General features: G+C 41.1%; 1 protein-coding gene across 1 annotated transcript in view; it reads left to right on the top strand.

The window, feature by feature from the left end:
• SLCO4C1 (solute carrier organic anion transporter family member 4C1) overlaps positions 1–20,536 on the top strand; it is a 121,937-nt gene that overhangs the window by 9,532 nt on the left and 91,869 nt on the right. Inside the window, exon 2 of the mRNA XM_073624568.1 lies at positions 18,399–18,662. Coding sequence (XP_073480669.1) covers positions 18,399–18,662 — 264 coding nt within the window. The remainder of the gene's footprint in view (positions 1–18,398; positions 18,663–20,536) is intronic.

The following is a 20,536-nucleotide window of genomic DNA, read 5'->3' as shown; positions in this document are numbered from 1 at the left end:
CTATGCCCGGAAGTGGGAGCAAATATCTGGATTTGACAGGTATCTGCTCCCCCCTGAAAGGTGGCAAATGTGACATCGGAGGGGGGGGGGAGGAATCCGATAAACAGAAGTTCCATTTCTGGGTGGAACTCTGCTCCAAGGAGGTATGCATCATTGAAGATTTTTGCCCAGCTAGTCTAAATGCATTTTATCCTACCAAAGACTCTGTTTTAGCTAGTCAGCTAGTCTGTCCCAAGGTGGTAGGTTGCTTCTGTCATATTAAAGCATATCTGATGACTGAAATCATCAGAAATTTTAGGGGTCCACTAGGGGAGATAAGACGCATTTCTGACCAGTATAGATTGCTTCATACACACAGATAATTAAGCAAACTAGTTACTCTTGGTTCCGCCCAAACATGGTATTGGTTGACATTAAATGTCTGATATTATTTTGATATTTTAGTTTTTGGTAAGAAAGTTAAACCATTAACACATTCTTTGATTTCCCTGGCCTGCACACAAGAACTAGCCACTCCAAATATCTGTCCAAAGCGTTTGATGGAGTTTTTAGTTTATGCCATGGAGAACAGAAGAAATAGGTGTACCCGTGATGCAGTAATCACTGAGTCTCCAAGATGTTCAGGATAACAGTTAGGGAATATGGTGATGAGATGCCCTGCTGTAGTCTACATTTATTATAAGAAGCCAGTGAACATCTGAAAATGTCACGTATAGCTGAAATATCAATTCTTAGAGCACTGATCTCTCAATTGGGTTGATTTACTAAAGGCAAATAGACTGTGCACTTAGTAAAGTGCAATTGCATTCTGCAAGAGCAGTTGCTTCAGAGCTTGGTAAATGAGCAGAAGCTCAGCTGACTTCCGTCATCCAATTATGTGCTAGTAAAAATGCTTTTTTTTTTATTCCTTGCACGTGATTGGGTATTCTTTGTAAAGTGAAACATTACCTCATTTACTAAGCTCTGGAGCAACTGCATTTGCAGAGAGCACAGTCTATTTGCCTGTAGTAAATCAACCCCACAACCTTTGTGTGCAATCACTGTTGCAGGCAGCAGCCTAGCGATCAATACTGTACTTTTTTCATGATGTTACTCTATATATTTTTACATACAGAATTCATAAAGGAAAACAGATAACTTAACCACTTGCCACTTGCCATATAGCAAAATGACGTCAAGTGGTTGCGATATCCTGACCGGACATCATATGACGTTGTCAAGATATCTAGCCACTGCGTGCCCTCGGGGTCGCACATCACGGCAATCGGTGGTGTGATGTGTCAGTCTGAAATCTGTGTGAAATCTATCAGTGCAAGCCATCAGTGCGCATCAATGCCCAGCAGTGCCGTCTGTCAGTGACACCTATAAGTACCCATCAGTGTCGCCTATCAGTGCCCATCAGTGCCCACAAGTGCCACCTATGAGTGCCCATTAGTGCCACCTATCACTGCTGCCTATCAGTGCCCATCAGTGTCGCCTATCAGTGCCCATCATCAGTGCCCATCAGTGCCACCTCATCAGTGCCATCTCATTGGTGCCACCTCATCGGTGCTGCCTTATCAGTGCCTATCAGTGCAGCTTATCAGTGCCCATCAGTGCAGCTTATCAGTGCCCATCAGTGATGGAGAAAACTTGCTTATTTACAACATTTTTTACCAAAAATTTTTTTTCAAAATTTTGTCTTTTTTTATTCGTTTAACAAAAAATAAAAACCGCAGAGGCGATCAAATACCACCAAAAGAAAGCTCTATTTGTTGGAACAAAATGATAAAAAATTAGTTTGGGTACAGTGTAGCATGACCGCACAATTGTCATTTAAAAAGTGACAGCGCTGAAAGCTGAAAATTGGCCTGGGCGGGAAGGTGCGAAAGTACCCAGTATTGAAGTGGTTAAATTGCTAACGTGATCTAAATAAGTGCTTTTATAATTGTAACACCTAGGCTGTTCCTATCAAGCTTTAACCAGATTACAGAAATGGGTGTACACCTTTCTGTTGTGTGATATAATTATATAAGCAACATATCAATTATAGGGATATTTTTTAATGATGTACATGAATGTACACAGCAAATTTCAGCTTGTATTGCCACACTGAAATGGGAAGTATTTTACATTAAATTTGAAACAATAGACTTCTTTCATTTTAAAGCGGACCTTCAGTCATTTTTTAAACTTTCCATCTATTAAATCTTCTGCCCTTGTTGTTTTAACTTTGCATAGTAAAACATTTTTTTCCTGCCAGGAAATACCATATACAGCCCACGTCCTGTTTGTCTGGTCATTAGCCTAGGCTTATGACATCATGTAAAGCTTTCTTTCTCACTCTCATGAGAGTTTGCCAGGAAGGGGGGGGTGAGTCATCAGAGGGCCAATGAGAGCTACAGGGCTGCAGAGCTGGAGGTGTGTCTGTCTAAATCCAGGAAGTGAACAGGCAGCAGCTTCAGCTGCCCACAGTTAAAATGATTGCAGCCAGACTCGGTGGAGGGAGATTTCTGCAGCATATTTGGCAAGTACAGAATCGCAGTATGTATAAAATAATATGCAAAGTGATTGGAGGGAAGCTTCAGAATGGCAAAGATGTTTTTATTACAAATTATGTGAGCAGACTGCAGTTCCTCTTTAATTTTGGACAGAGATTTTTGGAAGCTAGGTTTAGTTACCAAGCAAAGGACTGCAGCAAATTACTTCAGAGGTTGTATCATGTACTGCTGAGTTTTAGTCTTTCACATTCCAGCCACTAGCAGTTAGCCAGGCACTGAGACACTAAGGTGTATGCATACTATACAGAAGCCTTGGCAAGCCTTTTTTTTTTGTAACTTGTTTTTACATGAGTGAAAGTAATTAGAGAACCCTGGACTTCATCACAAGCTTTCCTAAGGGAATTTATGCATCTTATCACATGAATAATGTGACAATAAACAATAAACATTGTGACTTGGCCCTATAAGTGTGTATTTGTAGCACAATCTTCAATTTTTTTTCAATTTCTTTCTTTTTCAATTTTCTTTTTCTTTGAACCAATTGGATTTTAGTGCTGCTTATTTCTTATATATATTTTAACCACTTAAGGACCGGAAGGATTTGCCCCCTTAATGACAGGCCATTTTTTGCGATACAGCACTGCGTCGCTTTAACTGACAATTGCGCGGTCGTGCGATTACCTCTGCTGTTTTTATTTTTTGCGCTATAAACAAAAAAGCGACAATTTAAAAAAAAAACAATATTTTTTACTTTGCTATAATACTGTAAATATTCAAAAAAATTAAAATGAAAAAAACAAAACAAAATTTCTTCATCAGTTTAGGCCAATATGTATTCTTCTACATATTTATGGTAAAAAAAAAATCGCAATAAGCGTATATTGATTGGTTTGCGCAAAAGTTATAGCGTCTACAAAATAGGGGATAGATTTATGGCATTTTTCTTCTTTTTTTTTTTTTTTTTTTACTAAGAATGGCGTCGATTTGAGATTTTTAGCAGGATTGCGACATTGTGGTGGACAGATCGGACACTTTTGACACTTTTTTGGGACATTTATACAGCAATCAGAGCTAAACAGCCACTGATTACCTGATAAATGTCACTGACCAGGAAGGAGTTAACACTAGGAGTCGATCAAGGGGTTAAGTGTTCCCTAGGGAGGTGTTTCTAACTGTGGGGGGAGTGGACTGACTGGAGGAGGAGAGAAATCGCTGTTCCTGATCACTAGGAACAGCAGATCTCTCTATACTCCCCTGTCTTACATACATAGATCCCCATTCTGGGTCTCTGTGGAGCAATCGCAGGTGGCTGGCAGACATCGAGACCGCCGGCCACGCGTATTGGCTCCAGCCTCGTGCAGCCTCGTGCCCCTACCGCTCTTAAAGCGGCCGACGTACACCTGTGGCGATTCGCCCCGGAGAGCCAACCTGCCACAGTGTAATGACAGCGGCTGGTCAGCATAAAGCATAACTAAAGGCAAAACTTTTTTTTTTAGTTTTGGCTAGAGTAGAGAGGGATTAGAACACCTGTCAGCTTTTACTGCTGTCTGTGCCCCCATTATGGAGATTTACCCTTTTTATTTGTCCTGTTTACCTTTATCATTGAAAGGGAAAGTAAAATAAAATTTCACATTTTGGGTTGTCCCCAGAAAAGTAGGGGACATCTTCCAATGGGGACACAAGTTCTGGTGACCTGGGGGTCCCCAAGGAGTTCCCTAAACTTGCAGGGATTTCCTCTCACTTCCTATTTGGCTATGGGACCGGAAGTGAAGGGAAATCTCTGCAATGGCATACAGATGGCGAAATAAGATCTTACAGGGATTATAACCCTCCCTTACTCTATCCAAAATGAAAAAAAAAAAAATGTTTCCAATGGTTCTGCTTTAACTTTTACATAGACATTGTACTCATGGGATCTCTGGAAGAGCGTGTTTCCTCATACTAAAGCATGCCCTTATTGGTCACAGTATCCCTGATGTACTATTGCAAATAAACAAGAGCAGGGATAAACAATTACAGTGTACTTTGTTCACAGACCTAAATGAGGACATGGATGTCCACAAGCTCTTATAGGCCCCTCTAGCTGATCATACAATTAAGATCAGTGCATTCAGTTTAGTCCTTGCTTGCTATGTGTAGTGAACACCTAAATAATGCTGCTTTTGTGTCTACTCTTGCTTGACATTTAATTCAATAAATAAAAAAAGTAAAGTGACGAACACTCTAATGCCGCGTACACACGATCGGTTTTCTCGCTGGAAGAAGATATGGCGGCTTTTCCGACGGGATTCCGCTCAAGTTTGCCTTGCATACACACGGTCACGCAAAAGTTCGCTGAAATTAAGACCGCCAAGAACGCGGTGACGTACAACACTACAACGAGCCGAGAAAATTAAGTTCAATGCTTCCGAGCCTGCGTCAAATTGTTTCCGAGCATTCATAGGGATTTTGCGTGTCGGAATTGCCACAGACGATTGCATTTTCGGATAGGAACTTTTCCCGACCGAAAAATTGAGAGCATGCTCTCAATCTTTTGCTGGCTGGAATTCCGCCAGCAAAAGTCCGATGGAGCATACACACGGTTGCATTTTCCAAGGAAAAACACTCATCGGTCTTTTGTGGGCTGAAATTCCGATTGTGTGTACGTGGCATAAGTAATGAAATGCTCTAAACTAAATGGCATGTCAGAACACCCTATACACTGTGTTGCTGTAGGCATGTTACAGGTAAAAAAATGTAGCGTATATATGGACATTAATCGTTGAAATTTCTTTTTCAAGCACCTGTGCATGGAGTCTACTATCCCCAGCTGGTGCTTGAACCTCTGTGCTTACACACAAAGATAGTTTCCTTTAATGATAGCTGTGTGCACTAAATGCTTAATGTTTTATTTCTACATGGTATGCACATTTAGAAATATTAAAAGCATACAGATATACCCAGAAACATAAGTGAAAAATCTTAAGCATGCCACAATTTAGCTAGTGTACATTAGGATGCTGGACTTTTTTTTCTATTACGAGTGGCTCTGATTAGTAAATGAAGTGCATATGTTGAGCTTGTGTGCATGTGGGTGGATTGTAAATTCCATTTGCTTGGTCATGCATGGTCAATGCTTTGGAGTTTGCTCATATCTACTAGAAAGTCCAGTCCAATGTGTTGGCCCATATCTGTATTATATATTTCCACTAAGATGATGTGCACAACCAGTTTCTGCTCTTAAAAATAGTCATGCTTATTGGAAAACAACAATGCACAAACGCAAATAAAATCAACTGATTTTATTTGTGGTTGTACACTGTGATTTTCCAATAAACAAGAAGATTTTTAAGAGCAGAAACTGGTTGTGTGCATCATCTTAATGGATTACCTCTGTACACACGGTTGGATTTTCCGACGGAAAAAGTGCGATTGGATTGTAATGTCGGAAATTCCGATCGTGTGTTGGCTCCATCGGACTTTCTCCGTCGGAATTTCTGACACATAAAGTTTGAGAGCAGGATATAAAATTTTCCGACAACAAAATCCGGACGGTTAAATTCCGATCGTGTGTACACAAATCCGACGCATGCTCAGAATAAATTAAGAGACGAAAGCTATTGGCTGCTGCCCCGTTTATAGTCCCAACGTACGTGTTTTACGTCACTGTGTTCAGAACGATCGGATTTTCTGACAACTTTGTGCGACCGTGTGTATGCAAGATAAGTTTGAGCCAACATCCGTCGGAAAAAAATCCATGGATTTTGTTGTCGGAATGTCCGATCAATGTCCGATCGTGTGTACAGGGCATTACAGATAAATGACTGTGGATCAAGCACCCGTGAGCTCTGCTGACATTTTGGTGTATGGGTAGTTGCACTGAATCTCTTGACTATATTTTTTCCTGCCTAATACATTTAAGTTAGTATTGTAAAATCTGGCAGACACCTTCATAAATTTGGGAGATACATAGGTATATAGGCATATACTGTAGCTTGTATCAGTTAAAATTGCTCTTTTCTTACAGACATTTTTCTTTGGTTACCTTGGATTTGGCTCTTTCCTTTTAGTCATGTTGGTTAAGTGATTCATAGGTGTAATGGTTATTAAAAGAGAAATACGTTTTTTTTTTTAAATTAAAGATTCATACTTACCGAGGTGGATGCAGCATCAGCCCGATGTTGCATCTGTCCCCCGCCATCTGTGCACTGAGAACCGAGCCACCGAACATCGCCGATGGCTTAGTTCTCTCACCTCCCCGAGAGGAGAGCTGCTGACTGTTAGTCAGCGTCTCTCCTCTCTGCTTCTCCATGCTCATTGGAGCGCTGAGCTGTGAAGGGGCGGGGAGAGGCCATCTCAGCGTCTCAGCGGCTCGCTGAGACTTCCATCAATCAAGGCAGCTGGTGGATCCAGACTTGTGAGGTCGGATTTTTCATATGCATGCTTGTTTTTGGTTGGTGGCTAATGCCGTGTACACTGGGGCGGACTTTTCGGCATCAAAGGTCCGACGGTCTTTCCGACGGACTTTCGACTGACGTTTGACGGACTTCCGACGGACTTTCGAACGAACGTACTTGGCTACACATGATCACAACAAAGTCTGACGGATTTGTACGTGATGACGTACAACCGAACCAAAATAAGGAAGTTGATAGCCAGTAGCCAATAGCTGCCCTAGCATCGGTTTTCATCCATCGGACTAGCATACAGACGAGTGGATTTCTCGATAGGAACTGGGTCCGGCGGAGTTCTGGCGGAAAGATTTGAAACATGTTCCAAATCTAAAGTCCGTCTGATTTTCGACCGAAAAAGTCCGCTGCAGGTCCGATGAAGCCCACACACGGATTGTCCGACGGATTCGTCCTGTTGGACCGGTCCGGTCGAAAAGTTCGCCCGTGTGTACACGGCATAAGAAAGCACTAAATAGACTATATAAGAATGACAGCCATTGCAATACATTTTTTAAAAGGATAGGTATGGTCTCGTTCACGTGGATGTACTACCAACCAGCCAGTGACCAACTGAATAACCTGTCTAACAATATGTGTTAAAAAGAGGGGATACATTTGCAAAAACATGCGTAAGCTACAGACCCCATAAAGGCAACCCATTCGGTTGATCGCTGGCTGGTTGGTAAGTTGAGCTTCAAAATTTCTTTGGTTTTGTTTGGCATACTTCACTCTTCCAGAGCTCCTTGCTGCAAAGACCAGTTATAGGTAGAGGCACTGGCCACTTGTTTGTATCTTTAATATATTGGTCAGGCAGCGCACTGACACCTTTGCTGCCATGGTGCTATCTGCTGGATGTTCAGTGTGCCCCTGTGCCTTTAAAGAGGAGTGGGCTCCTTCCAGGCTCATCTGCCCTCTGCCTATCCATTAACATGCATGTGCTTCCATTGTTGAGACTCACATAAGTTAGAGTTAGGGCTACAGAAAATGGGATGCCTTGATGGGGCATGTAGCCTTTACATGTATTTGCAAATGTGTGCAAACTAAACCCCTGTTTTTAATGCATATTGTTAGACAGGTGAATTTGGTTGGTCACTGGCTGGTTGGTAAGTTGAGCTTGTAAATTTCTTTGGGTTTGTTTGACATACGGCACCCTTCCAGTGCTCCTTACTGCAAAGACCAGTTATAGGTGGGGGCAGTGGCCACTTGTTTGTACTACCCATGCGAGGGCCACAATTACCCGTGTGGGATGCAGTGCCCTGTGTCCATGCAGCCACTGCATCCCAAATGACATGAAAGCGACTGCCTGCAAAGGGATGCATGGAACACCTGTGCATTCCCATGTGGATAAACAGAGCTCTTGCAAGGGCAAGGTAACTTGTGATTTCCTCATTATACATGTTAAGTTACAAAATACCTTTAACTTTGAAAAGTTTGTGTGGTAACTTCAGATAACTGCAGGAAAATAATCGATGGGCAAGATGGAAATGCTTATTTGATAAATGTGAGTTTCTTTATATTTGAACAGTAAAATGTGTAGCACCATGGTACAGACCACTTCCAATTTAAAGGAAAACTGTTCTGAATATAATATAGAGATTGCCATTGTTGACATCTCCTTATGAAAATGTTAATTGCCTGGGAATCATGCTGATTTAATGGATTTAATACTTCCTGAATCACTGAGCATTAACAACTGTGCAAATAAGACTTTCTGTCTTCATTGTTTGTCATGTCATTGTCCCAGAAAGAACTAACTCATAGAACAGCAGACTACCAGAAATCTAGGGTTTTCTGAAGGCAGTCAGCAATGACAGCTTTCAAAGTTGTTTTTCTTTTTGGGGGAAATTCTTTTTATTGAACTTTTCATAACAAAGTTACAAACTTGAACATTCAATGTCAAGCCATACAATGCAACAGCACCTGCGGACAATGCAACTCCCAAACCCAAAACTGTGACAAGTTTCATAGACAGCAGTAAATAAAGAGCACATATACAGTATCTCACAAAAGTGATTACACCCCCATATTTTTGTAAATATTTTATTATACCTTTTCATGTGACAACTCTGAATAAATGACACTTTGCTGCAATGTAAAGTAGTGAGTGTACAGCTTGTATAACAGTGTAAATTTGCTGTCCCCTCAAAATAACTCAACACACAGCCATTAATGTCTAAACTGCTGGCAACAAAAGTGAGTACACCCCTAAGTCAAAATGTCCAAATTGGGCCCAATTAGCTATTTTCCCTCCCCGGTGTTATGTGACTCGTTAGTGTTACAAGGTCTCAGGTGTGAATGGGGAGCAGGTGTGTTAAATTTGGTGTTATCGCTCTCACTCTCTCATACTGGTCACTGGAAGTTCAACATGGCACCTCATGGCAAATAACTCTCTGAGGATCTGAAAAAAAAATTGGTGCTCTACATAAAGATGGCCTAGGCTAAAAGAAGATTACCAAGACCCTGAAACTGAGCTGTAGCACCGTGGCCAAGACCAAACATGGTCGATCAAAGAAGTTGAGTGCACGTGCTCAGCATCATATCCAGAGGTTGTCTTTTGGAAATAGACGTATAAGTTTTGCCAGCATTGCTGCAGAGGTTGAAGGGGTGGGGGGACAACCTATAAGTGCTCAGACCATATGCCACACACTGCATCAAATTGGTCTGCATGGCTGTTGTCTCAGAAGGAAGACTCTTCTAAAGGTGATGTACAAGAAAGCCCGCAAACAGTTTGCTGAAGACAAGCAGACTAAGGACATAGATTTCTGGAACCATGTCCTGTGGTCTGATAAGACCAAGAGCAACTTATTTGGTTCAGATGGTGTCAAGCATGTGTGGCAGCAACCAGGTGAGGAGTACAAAGACATAGTGGTGGGAGTGTCATGGTCTGGGGCTGCATGAGTGCTGCCGGCACTGGGGAGCTACAGTTTATTGAGGTAACCGTGAATGCCAACATGTACTGTGACATGCTGAAGCAGGGCATGATCCCCTCCCTTCGGAGACTGGGCCGCAGGGCAGTATTCCACATGATAATGACCCCAAACACACCTCCAAGATGACCAATGCCTTGCTAAGGAAGCTGAGGGTAAAGGTGATGGACTGATCAAGCATGTCTCCAGACCTAAACCCTATTGAGCATCAGTGGGTCATCCTCAAACGGAAGGTGGAGGAGCGCAAGGTCTCTAACATCCACCAGCTCTGTGATGTCGTCATGGAGGAGTGGAAGAGGACTCCAGTGACAACCTGTGAAGCTCTGGTGAACTCCATGCCCAAGTGGGTTAAGGCAGTGCTGGAAATTAATGGTGGCCACACAAAATATTGACACTTTGGGCCCAATTTGGACATTTTTAGTTATGGGGTGTACTCACTTTTGTTGCCAGCGGTTTAGACATTAATGGCTGTGTGTTGAGTTATTTTGAGGGGACAGCAAATTTACACTGTTATACAAGCTGTACACTCACTACTTTACATTGTAGCAAAGTGTCATTTCTTCAGTGTTGTCACATGAAAAGGTATAATAAAATATTTATAAAAATGTAAGGGGTGTACTCACTTTTGTGAGATACTGTAGAACAAATTACAAGGTCAAATCACATCCCCCCAGGAATACCACTAGGAACTGATCCAAGTATTCACCAAGCCCACAGATACTCAGCATCTTGTTAACCATAGGAACCTTTAATCTATAGACGATCAATCTGAAGCTGTAGAAGTGTTGTTTACCCAATCGCCCCACACCTTGTCAAATTTACCAGGTACCCCTCTACTGACATAAGTGGCCTTGTACAGTGGTAGGGTATTATTTATTAACATCTTCCAACCATAATGGTAGGAGCCACCGGTTTCTTCCAGAACAAGAGAATTATTTTACGTGTATAGTATAGTAGCAAGGTAAGTAGCATACAGATCACCTTTTTTGGTACCAATGCATCTACCAGGCCCAACAAACAAACTGCTATAGAGGGTCTAATGGTAATTGCTGTGACTGACCTTACACAATCCATAACCTCCACCCAAAACTGTTGAATGGGTGTGCAGTGCCAAAAAATGTGCAACAAATCTGCCCCAGTGGGACAGCACATCTCCAACAGCTCAAGAGGTGTGTTGGAAAAATTCTCGTCAGTTTAGCTGGGGTATAATAAATTCTATAGAGAAATTTAAATTGTATCAGGTGGTCCCGTGCTGACACCAGTCTAGAGAATTTTAGAGTTCCATATGTCGTCCCAGTCATCATTATCAAGCTGCGGGAAGTATGACAACCATGCCGCAGGACATGAGGCCAAAACCTTAGTGGTGTCTATTAATAATTGTTTGCAAATAACGGACAGTGCTTTAGGAAGGTTCTTATCCCTAAGCAATGATTCCAGATCACCAAACTGCACCTCCAGTCCGGAAGACCCAAACTGGGCAGAAAAGGCATGCCTTAACTGCAACAGTTGTCTTTTAAAGCATATAACTGACCAAAACTTTTGTTTTATGTTTTGAATAGTGTGGGGAAGTGTTAGAACCCCTGTCAGTTTTAACTGTTCTATGAGATTCTGTTAGAAAGATTTCTCTTCACTTCCTGTCCTAGTAACAGCATTGTCATCAGGACAGAATGTGAAGAACATTCTGCATCAGGGATTCAATAAGCAAAACTCTTTTTTTCTTTATAGCTGATCAGGGATGCTAGATAGCCTGCTAGGTTTGTATTAATATCTGTGCCCCTGTGTAGGATTGTCCTTGTTTTCTGTACTGGTGACTGGTGACTATATCCCAGGCAGCATAAAAAAACTGACAGAGGTTTAAACCCTTTCTCATTTTATTCAAAACTATAAAAATATGTTTTGGCTGGAGTTACACTTTAAGGATGCGTGGGAACATTTCTAGTTTACTGAACTGATCCAAAATTTGGTAACGTTTGGTTGTATTCAGGTCTGTATGTGATTAAAGTCCCGTGTAAGCACTAATGTAACCTTGATTGGAGAGGGTTTAATATTCCACTATGATTTTAGATTTTTATAGGTATCAGTGATATATTTTCAAATAGTTGCATTGTGCAATCATGCAAAGAACGCAAACTGTCTTCTGTACATTTCTATTCTGGGTTTACGTTTATTTTAACATTCACATTCTCTGTGTACAGAATAACTGAACATACAAAATTACTATATCATGGTGTCTACTCTGGAAAAAAATTACCATGGTTCATCTCATAGGGGAATGAAGTCATAGTCACAGGGGAGCCAGTTCTTGCACAAAACAGTTATTCTCATTGATATACAGTGTATTTATCTTCCCTGTCCTAAAATTGTTTGTATAGCTAAGCATAGCTAAGCATAAACCAAAAAGTAGGTGTGCTATTAGCAAACAACAGTCTTTAACTGCATTTTGACAGCCTAAGAACACAATTTTAACTCCTGACAAGGTAATGACAGTGAGTGCCTGTATAATATCAGAAGAAAAAAAAGAGATTTGGCAGAAATATTTTATTTTTTTACAGCTTTTCCTATAATGGAACGTAGCATTGGAATATCTATGAAGAGAATAAACAGGCTGCATGTAATCTGATCCTTAACCGCTTGCTGACCGCGCACTGTAGTGTACTGTTTACTGCAATAGTGCGGGCCGGCTACACAGAATCATGTGTGTGCGTGTATATATATATATATATATATATATATATATATATATATATATATATGATTCTGCTTTTCTGTGTAGGGGGTGATTAGTCACAGCACAAGCCGCTTAGCGGGTGCCGGCCAATGGATGACCTGTACCTGCTGATGGGCGAGGAGGAAGCTGATCGGCGAGGAGGAAGAATGTGGGGAGAAGTTAGTCTGGAGGGCTAGTGAAAGGGGCAGCTGCAGCGAGGTGGGTTGAAAATGCCTTTGAAAATTTGGTGTGCATGGTGGGGGATTCCAGTTTACTTGTGGCAACTTTAGAGTACACTACACACATAAACACTTGTTCATCAAACATTTAGATCGGCTTAGATGTTTAAGCCCTTCCCAGCCAGTGTCCTTAGTACAGTGACAGTGTATATTTTTTAGCACTGATCACTGTATTAGTGTCACTGGTTCAAAAGTGTCAAACATGTTAGTTAGTGTCAGATTGCCAGCCATACTATCGCAGTCCCACTATAAGTCGCTGATTTCCGCCATTACCAGTATATAAAAATAAATACAGGTAAATAAAAATCCCAGTATATACTGCATATCATCATTTGTAGACGCTATAACTTTCACGCAACCAATCAATATATGCTTATTGGGATTTTTAACCAAAAATATGTAGCAGTGTACATTTTGGCCTAAATTGATGAAGACATTTTTTTTTTGTATTTGTTTTATAGCAGAAAGTAAAATTTTTTTTCCAAATTTTTGGTCTTTTTTCCTTTATAGCGCAAAAAATAAAAAACCCAATGGTGATCAAATACCACCAAAAGAAAGCTCTATTCATGGAAAAAAAAATGATATAAATTTCATTTGTGTAACACAGTGCCATATAACAAAAAAATGTCCTGGTCATGAAGGGCGAGGGTGGGGGGCTGGAGGGCAGTGGCAGTTGGTGCTCAAAATTTTTTGGGGGGTGCAAACAAACTGAAAAATTCTGAAAAATACTGAAAAAAACAAAAATTGCAGCCTCACTGTGCCCATCAATTGCAGCTACTGTGCCCATCAATTGCAGCTACTGCGCCCATCAGTTGCAGCCACTGTGCCCATCAATTGCAGCCACTGTGTCTATCAATTGCAACCACTGTGCCCATCAATTGCAACCACTGTGCCCATCAATTGCAGACACTGTGCCCATCAGTTGCAGACACTGTGCCCATCAATTGCAGCCAGTGTGCTCATCAATTGCAGCCACTGTGTCCATCAATTGCAACCTCGCTGTGTCTATCAATTGCAGCCACTGTGCCCTTCAATTGCAGCCGCTGTGCCCGTCAATTGCAACCACTGTGCACATCAATTGCAACCTCATTGTGTCCATCAACTGCAGCCACTGTGACCCCCTGGCAGCACCTAACTGGAACCTAACCAGCACAACCCAACCCCCTGCAGCACTTAACAAGCACAACCCTAAACAACCCCCCGGCGCCTTTTAACCAGCATCCCCCCTGCCAGCCCGCACCCTCGTTGTCTGCCCGGCACTTACCCCATCTTAGTAGCGAGTTAGGCAGCGAGTGATGGCGGCGAGCTGTGGGATGGGCGCAGGTCAGGCAGCAGCGAGCTGTGGGATGGGCGACGGGTCAGGTGGCGGCTCCTGTGTCCTCCATGCTTCTGCCATGCGTCACTTCTTTCCTCCTGCTAGGCATTCAATAGGATTGCCTGTCTTTTCAGCTCCTGATTGGCGGAGAGGCGATTTAATTTTAGAAAAGTGAATATTCATTTGCTTTTCTAACACACCTGGGTGGGCTCAGAGCGTAATGCATTGCACCATGAGTCCACCCTATTTAAAGCCTATTAGAGCCTATGGCTCTAATTAAGTGCTTTAAAAAAACACCCCCATCGCTGTAATCTTGAAAGGGGCCAGACGCATTAATATGGGGTGACCGTGGCGGCCGTAACATTATTTACAACAGCGCCTATATTTTCTCCGCCTCCGTAAAAAAGCCGGTCTCCCTCTACCATTCTACTACATTCTATAGGGGAACCATTGAGAGCGTGCTGATCAGCTGCATCATTGTCTGGTATGGGAACTGCAGTTCTGCTGACCGCAAGAACCTGCAGCGGCTAGTGCAGAGGGCTGAAAAGATTATTGGTGTCTCTTTCCCCTTCATCTTGGACATTTTCTATACAGGATGCTCCAGCGAAGCTATTAGTATCGTGAAGGATCCTACTCATCCCTCCCACAGTCTTTTCCAGCTCTTACCATCAGATAGAAGGTACCGGGGTATCAAAGCCCGGACTGTCAGACGGCCCAACAGTTTTTTCCCCCAGGCTGTGAGAGCCCTCAACTCCAATCCTCTTTGAAACCTCTTCTACAATCTATATAATGTGACCAGGAACATCTCACTTCCCCTCCTTTTTACTCTTGAATATGCACTAGACACTTTTATAAACACTTGTTGCTACAAAGACTCTTATGCCCTGTACACACGGTCGGACATTGATCGGACATTCTGACAACAAAATCCATGGATTTTTTCCGACGGATGTTGGCTCAAACTTGTCTTGCATACACACGGTCGCACAAAGTTGTCAGAAAATCCGATCGTTCTGAACGCGGTGACGTAAAACACGTACGTTGGGACTATAAACGGGGCAATAGCCAATAGCTTTTATCTCTTTATTTATTCTGAGCATGCATGGCACTTTGTGCTTCGGATTTGTGTACACACGATCGGAAGCTTTCAAACTTTGTGTGTCAGAAATTCTGATGGAAAATGTGTGATGGAGCCTACACACGGTCGAAATTTCCGACAACAAGGTCCTATCACACATTTTCCGTTGGAAAATCCGACCGTGTGTACAGGGCATTAGAAATACACAGTATATGTACAGTTACGTAGTTCCCAGATGTGTATAGGTTTATAATTATTTTTTTTTTTATTTTAAGTTCTTCACTGTGGTTTATTCTTTGTATATTTAGAATTATGTTTAATGAGTATGTGGCACCGTGGCCCTGTGAGATACAACATTTTGTTCTACCGTATATCATCACGTGTAGTAGAATGACAATAAAGCTTGACTTGACTTGATTTAGGGGGTGGCGTGAATAGAGGGGGCGGCGTCTCATTTTCCCTTAATGGATGGGCCGCCCCTGGGCTGGTAAATCTTCCGGAGGTCATGTGGCTAAAGCAGAACTAACCTAATTGATTTAAGCATTTCCCAAAACAGTTACACTACATCTAACCATGGTTTTTGGTATTTAACTTTTTAATGTATATTTGCAGTTTTGTCTTAATATTTCTTATGGCAATGTATACTAAGAGCCATAAACTTGCCACTAAATATACTTAATATACTTAATGTATTATTTTTTTTTTTTGGTGTGACTCTTTATGATGAAAGTCTTAATAAAAATATATTAAAAGAAAAAAAAGTAAAAAAGGGAAAAAAAGGGGGAAAAAACAGTTATATGCAAGGCATGTTGTGAATGATAACTGTCACAATTGTGTGATCATCTGCACTGTCAATCCATCAGATGGCTTGACCAAGGCAGATTAGGCAGAAGCTAAGATGGCAGCTTCATTGGCTGTAAATGTCAGGAGGGTTTAGTTCAGCTTTAATAGCTCCTTACTGCCTTTTCACAAATACTGATATAGATCAACTTCCTGCTTGTACCCTCTCATCTTGTAACGTGCTTGAAAGTTGTAATGTTGTAGTTTGATCATTTGAAGCTGCTTATATCGCACCTCCTGTACTATGCCAAAAGAAATACTGCTGAAATGGCTACCTCCTATTAGACCAGAGGTGGCTGCATGGGAGGTGATGGTCAACACGGCCCTGCCTCTATACAAAATGACCTATTTTAATAGGGGTTGCCATTGGAAGTTTGAGAAGGTCTGGGCTCCTTGGACTTTAATCTGAGCACATATTGTATATTATATATATAGAGAGAGTTATCTGACCTCGACATAATTGATGTCTTAAATAAATTGTTATACTATGTGCAGAGTCCTACACTTAGAAATCACTAATCTTGTTATGCTATGAGTCTTGGTGGACTATATACACTCTTACGATTTCAAATCCAGTGTTATACTTAATGTATATGGCAAGATGATATACTGACCTGTCAATCTATATACATCTGTAATCTGTTATTTGTTTTCTTACTTTTTTCTCAATAAAGCACCACTGTTTGTTAAAAAAATGTTGTAGTCTGATCACTGGGGGAAGATCAGCCAACAAAGCTGCCATCTTAGCCTCTGTTTGATCTGAACTGCCATGGTGCTGCACATGTGATCAGTTATGACACCAACCATTGGATGGTATGGCAGTTTGGTTGAGAGCACAAGCAAATGTGATGTTTAGCATTCCCGGCATGTCTGGAGTCTAATTATTTTTTTGAAACTGTTAAATTCATGGGTTTAGTTCCACTTTAAAGCGGACATTAGGCCTTTAGGTCCATGCACTCCTTCCATTTTTTTCCTTTGTTAATTTTTTTGTTAGCTGGCCCTACCCCTTGCCCTGCTGTGTTTCTCACCTAGGTGACAATGACCTGTCCCTTCTCCTGCATCTTCTTGGGATATTCCAATCACATGTCCCCGGAGGCCGCAGGAGTAGGGACCCGCGGTAGCTTTTGGGGGAGCTGGCGCATGTCATTGTGGCTTTGCAGGCACCTGGCTCACACTTACTGAGGAGCACCAAGTGAGACCTGGGCTGTTATACTTGTGCAGTGAATCTCAGAAGGACAATACTGATTCGCTGGGTATGTGTGTATGTGAAATGAAGATAAGCCATAATAAATGGTAAGAGGGTGTAAAAAAAAAACGCAGGGTGGGAGTGAAGTTTCTCTTTAACTGAAGTTCAAGGACTGCTTTTTAATGATAAAAGTACAACTTTTTTCGATGAATTATACTACTGCTGTATATTGCTAGATTCATATAGTGCTGGAATTGACTATATCCTGCTAAAATCTTGTTAAAGCTACAGCTGGCACATTTGCTCCATATTGAAGTGCTTAATAATAAATGAAGAAGTAAATAAAGATATTAGGTAGTATATGTATTTACTATTTTTATGGCATTGTGTAAAGGCTTAACATTTAGAAGTAAAACTTACAGATAGGGTCTCTTTAAGATCTTCATTCAACAATTCCATACTGAAAAAAGATAATGTTTAAAATGGCTGCAAGACAGCTGCTGGAAACTTAGAAGGTTTTGCAACTGCTAATGCTGTGTCAAATAAGGCTTATGGTACCAATTAGCACTGATTGATGACTGGTTCCTGTTGAAGGATCGTCATCTTTAACCAATAGACTTTTTTGTTCGTGTTGCAGTTGAGTAGGGACTTTTGTGAGCTAAAAAAAAAAAGCCAACTGGTAGAATTTTTCCTAAATTTCAATTAGTGTGGGTTGTCTGCTGTAATCTAGACAGTTGTCCATTGACGAAATGGGCAGGATCAGTCAAAAAATATACCACTAGAGGGGTTATTTACTAAAGGCGAATCCACTTTGCACTACAAGTGCACTGCAAGTGCACTTGGAAGTGCAGTCGCTGTAGATCTGAGGGGGACATGCAAGGAAAATAAAAAACAGTATTTTAGTTTGCACATGATTGGATGATAAAATCAGCAGAGCTTCCCCTCATTTCAGATCTTCCCCTCAGATCTACAGCAACTGCACTTCCATGTGCACTTGTAGTGCAAAGTGGAGTTGCCTTAAATCCTAGTAAATCAACCCCTATGCATTCCTTATGGACCCAAGTTTTTCTTGCCATCAACCTTTCAAACTATTTTCCTAGCAACATGTACATTTTTCCAGTATCAAACAGTATGAATAATTTATATCTGCATTAGTAATTGCTGGTTACACTGCCCCCTGTCTTTTTCTTTTGCAGGTACTGCTGTGAATGGCCTGGTAAATGTAGTCATCTCTACTATTGAGAAACGTTATGACTTAAACAGTTCCCTCACTGGGCTTGTCTCTGCCAGCTACGACATTGCATTTTGTGTTTTGGCACTTTTTGTGTCTTTTTATGGACAAAGAGGACACAAGCCTAGATGGCTTGCCTTTTCAGCATTTATGATTGGACTGGGATCCATAGTGTTCTCCATACCTCATTTTACTACCAGTTCATACCAGTATGGAAACCGATATAATGGTAAGTTAATAAACTGTTTTAAAAGATGAGTATAACATTTGAGTGGGAGCATTTTCTATTTGGTTTCATATAAATTTTTTATAAAATAAATGAATTTATTGTTTCACAAACTTTTTTCTTAAGTTGCTGTAATAAATAATATTTAGTAGTTAATAAAATCTAACCCTGTCCCAAGCGGCCAAAAGCTCAATATGTATTTTGTACAAAGGGAATCAATGCAATATACTTTTCCATTGGTATTATTCCCCAAATAGGCTGTGCACTCTTTACCCTTCGGCTGATGATAGATGTTGGTGCTGCAAGAAAGCTCTTGGCACAATCCAACATATATTTTGGTATTGCCCCTTATCCTACCTTATTGGCAGGCTGTTCATAACCTACTCCATCAATGTTTTGATGCCTGGATTCCATTTATGCCTAAAACGTACCTTTAAGGTTTCCCTCCTCCAGTTTTTTCCAAGGCATCTAAACAATTGTTGCCATATGTTCTCACCAAAGCACAATGTTTAGTTTCCCTCACTTGGAAAAGAGTTTAATCCATATAGTAGACCTCTCTTATAACAGGCTGATACTCTCTGACTGTGTTACTCAGTTGATATATGTATCTTGCTTTTCTAATCAATATTCCCCTTACCTCTGTCTATGATTTCTCATTTTATGGCCCCAACTGTATTTTACCATGATGTGCTTGCAGCTAGCAAAACCTATGGATGCTGAATTGTTAACTTGAGCAATGTTTTGCATTTATGGTGTAACTACTCTAGATAGGAGAAAAACAAAAATGATTTTTCTCAATAAAAAGACAGTAATAATACAAAACAAAATTTACCCTAGTAAGGTTTTGAGGTTAGATTAAGCTATTCCATTTATTCTTTGGATGGCCCAGAGCACTGCTGAATTAATTGTCTAATGACTGAATACATAGAGAAATGTGGACATCAAACTATTTTCTCTTTTAAAGCATTATTTTAAATATTGTGTTTAAAGGCGCTGGCCCTGTTAATGTGACTCATGTAAATGTGACACTGCCCTCCTTAAAGTGAAAATTCCACCTTCATTAATTTTAAATGAAAAGTAACAAAACACTAATACAACCAAGTCCATAAAAAATGCAAATATTAGTGTCCATAAATTATGCGTAATAATCCCTACATCAAGTGAAGAAATCTTCTGTATTTGACTGATGTACTTCCAGTAATGCATCAATTCACATTACCACCACCACCGCCAAAAATGCACACTCATCGCCAATCCAGTGACCTCTAACTTAATAAAGGTCAATAAGCGCTGTGGGGTAAGCCAAATAATCCTCCAAATCAATCACAACATTCATTAGTAGATCTTCTGAGACATCATCCTATCCTCCTAAGTTTGAGCTGGATGTGACGTCAAAATGGACCCAAAAGTGACAGCATATGTGGAGCGTCAACTAGTTTTGCCAATTGCATTTTCAGGAAGCCACTGGGCCCGGTGGCTTCCAGTGTTTGTAACGTACGCCAGCTCCCAGTTGGAGACATGGTGGTGCTAGCTCCTTTTAAGGCTGTTTATATTGGTTCTGAGGCTGGGCGCTTTTAAAAGTAAGCAGAATACCTTTTTTATGCTTTTCACCTGCTTAATAAAATACTACACTTAGTTTATATATCTCTGGGGGTCGGATGTTGTGGTGTTCCCTGGAGCGATAAAGAGGATAGGATTGTGTCTCAGAAGATCTACTAATGAATGGTGTGATCAATTTGGAGGACTATTTGGCTTATCCCACAGCGTTTATTGACCTTTCATAAACCGGAACTCAACCCAAAAGGGGAAGCTCCGCTTGTTCACACCCCCCCTCCACTGGCATTTTTTGGGGGAGAGGGTACCTGATTTTGACAGGT

Source organism: Aquarana catesbeiana, linkage group LG01, assembly GCF_042186555.1.
Source record: "Aquarana catesbeiana isolate 2022-GZ linkage group LG01, ASM4218655v1, whole genome shotgun sequence".
Lineage (NCBI taxonomy): Eukaryota > Metazoa > Chordata > Amphibia > Anura > Ranidae > Aquarana > Aquarana catesbeiana.
The sequence above is the reverse complement of the archived record's forward strand: the minus strand, read 5'-3'. Positions and strand labels throughout refer to the sequence as shown.